Genomic DNA, 3,228 nt, shown 5'->3' with positions numbered 1-3,228 from the left:
ACTGTCGTAACCTAACTAAAATATGTAAACAAACAATCTCATTTGTACCAACAGTCTTTCTCACCACCAACGATCATTCTCTAACTACCACTTGCTCTTCGGCGCGCACCGCAGTCACACAAACACAAACAAACACACACAAACACACACACTCTCGCGCGATCTAGCAAAACTAAAGCAAATGAAATTCTCTCTCTCTCTCTCTCTCTCTCTCTCTCTCTCTCTCTCTCTCTCTCTCTCTCTCTCTCTCTCTCTCTCTCTCTCTCTCTCTCTCTCTCAGGATTTGGCAAAACCAAAAATAAAAATAAAGCAAAAATAAATCCTCCACATTCCTCCCCCCTTACTTTGCCAAATCCTTCTCACACAACACTTACATTATTTTTTTCATAACCCAGTCGCAGTCGGGAACGGGACCTCTACTCCGAGTAACTGGGCCTCCATATACTCTCTCATTCACTTCTTCCTTATCACAATCATTAGCTACATTAACACTATTCCTATCTAAATCCCTATCATCTAATATACCATGTACAATCATATCTACCTCGTTCTCATCTGGCCCTATAATTACACTCATTTCTGTAAACAGTTCATCCATTTCATCAAAAACATTCTCAACTTTAGTAAAAGATTCATTCATACTACTTATCATTCTCCTGTCTCTCATTCTCGCATTCGTCATCCTTTCTTTTACATCACCTAAGGAAAAGCCACACACACTATAGGTATCATTCATACTCAGCCACGTTTCATCTGTATTAATACATTTATCCTCCACACTCACTTGTACATTTACACCCTTGTCATACTTATTCGTATTCTTACCTATACCTATAAATTTCCCTTGCACTTTCTCCTCACGTAAAACTTTCAAACGCCTCTTTTTCCTATATTCAACCAACACTAATTGTTTATTTTCCAGCCCTAACTTTTCATGCATACTAGATTCATACTTGCTCATTTCCAACCAATTATTCATCCCATTCTCACAAACATTAATCCTATTCCTTCCACACACACAGGAGGACTCACCCAGCTGAACCCTCTTACACTCTAGTTTCCCGAACATCCTGGCTGACTTACTCCCTTCTTCCTACATACCCTAGCTACATGCCCATCTACACCACATTCAGTACACTTACCCCGCGGCTCCTTGCACATTCTAGCATAATGACCATCCTTACCACAATTACCACAAATCACATTCATACGATTACTCCTACATCCACTTGCTACGTGCCCAGTCATACCACACCGATAACATTTTACCCCTTTCTCTTTCGTGCACTCGCTAATTCTATGCCCTACCTCACCACATCCAAAACAAGCATCAAGAGCCCATCTACATTCATTCTTCTTATGTCCTACTTTCCCACATCTATAACACTTCTCTTCACGGATACAACTACCTGACCTATCTTGCGGCGCACTAGCACTCCTATCCCTCCAAACCTGATTCCCTTGCCTAAACCCTTCATTTGTCCTTACAGGTATTCCCACATTACTCGCCCTAACACTCCTATCTACTACACTATCAGCTACCCTCATCGGTCCTCTCATAACAGCATCTCTAAAACTAACAAATTCTGGCACACTTTCCTCCATTCCAGTTCTTATACTCACAGATTTACTTTCTTTCATACACCTATCCAACTCGTAATCCTCAACTATCTCTAAAATATCATCCCATGTCAATCTTTCTTTCGTCCACCTCATTTTCTCCTTCCGTTTCAAATTAACAAACTCAGCAACATTCTCGGGTACAGTAGCCAAAAACTTCCTCATTAACTCCTTATTCTCATTTATACCTTCATCCCCATACTTCTTCCTAGCTAAAGTTTCCAACCTACATACGTACATTGATATCGCTTCTCCTGCATTCATCCGTGCTTCATCAAAATCATTCTTACGCTTATACTTAACACTCCCTTTCATACGTTTTACCTGCTCAATTATTCTCGTTTTCACACTTTCATAATCAACGTCCCCTACACTCATTATCACTCCATACATCGTCAACAAATACCCAGTCAAATATTCTCCTAACTCCCTAGCCCAAACTCTTTTACTATCACCATACTTATCCTCACAATACCTCTCATACTCCTTGAAAAAATCATTTACATCCCTACTGCTATGCTCATTGAACCTTTCACACCGAGGTACCTCTCTCATAAACACAGTCTTACACACATCACGTTCATTCTCACTGCTATCATCACTGTCTACTCCCTTGTTACCTTCTTCCTCATTCGAATATAATGAATCCACTTCCACACTTAAATTCCTATCCTTAACCATTCCCTTCTTACCCTTTTTCTTACTTACCACTTTCACCCATTCACGATCGTCCTTGCTATCAGCCTGATACTTTTTCTTCTCTTTCTTCACATCACTTTTACCTTTCCTTTCATCTTTCCTCTCCCCTTTCTGTTCATCCTTACTATGCCTAATTCCCTTATCTTCAATATCACCATCACTATTACTACTATCACTATCACTTCCTTTCCCATTATCACCTACCTTAACCTTCTCTTTCACTACCAACCCATTACCCGAAGCTGAGGACACTCCTCCGACTGCACCTTCACCCATTATAGTTTTCATCATCCCCATGACTTGCCCCATCATATCTTCCATTCGTTTCTCCATTCGTTCTTCATTCTCTCGCATCCTCATCTCAACACATTCTTCCACTCTCTCTACTGTCCCCTTTAACTCCCTAAGCTCCTTCTGCATCGCCGCATTCTCCCAGTTCAACCTCTCATTCTCTATTAGCAACCTCTCCTCACGCTCCTTACTCAGCCGCAATTCCTCCTTCAGTAACTTGTTCTGCTCTTCCATTTTTCATCAACCTTAATCCTAAATTCTTAACCTAATTCCGTCCTTCGTCCAACAGTCCAGCTTCTATCCCACCTCAGCAGTCCCTGTTCGGGCGCCAAAATAATGTGGCGGGATGTTGCAAGAACAAGCCCCACACCCTGAATCACACTTACTGACAATGGTCTCCTCAACACATACTTTCCCCTTACGTTATCTAAAACTGGACTCTTAGACAAAAGGACACAAAAAACAAAACATAACCTTAAAACTATATATTTCTTACAAACTATAATAACTCCAACCAAAATCACCAGCATCAAAAACTTACACTAAATATACTATAAATACCATTCAAATAACGCAAAAAAAAAAATAACCTAACAAACTTAAATTACACCGCACACC

The 3,228-nt window shown here is 40.4% G+C and overlaps 1 protein-coding gene across 1 annotated transcript in view; it reads right to left on the bottom strand.

Annotated features, from left to right (window-relative positions):
* Positions 1 to 2,070, bottom strand: part of LOC137654388 (uncharacterized) — a 2,949-nt gene extending 879 nt beyond the window's left edge. The window contains exon 1 of the mRNA XM_068387989.1: positions 1 to 2,070. This exon is cut by the window's left edge and continues 118 nt beyond it. Within this exon, the coding sequence (XP_068244090.1) occupies positions 1,054 to 2,013 (960 nt within the window). The 5' untranslated portion in view covers positions 2,014 to 2,070 and the 3' untranslated portion in view covers positions 1 to 1,053.
* Between the last annotated feature and the right edge of the window lie 1,158 nt (positions 2,071 to 3,228).

The sequence above is a fragment of the Palaemon carinicauda genome, chromosome 15 (assembly GCF_036898095.1).
Source record: "Palaemon carinicauda isolate YSFRI2023 chromosome 15, ASM3689809v2, whole genome shotgun sequence".
NCBI classification, from domain to species: Eukaryota; Metazoa; Arthropoda; class Malacostraca; order Decapoda; family Palaemonidae; genus Palaemon; species Palaemon carinicauda.
The sequence above is the reverse complement of the archived record's forward strand: the minus strand, read 5'-3'. Positions and strand labels throughout refer to the sequence as shown.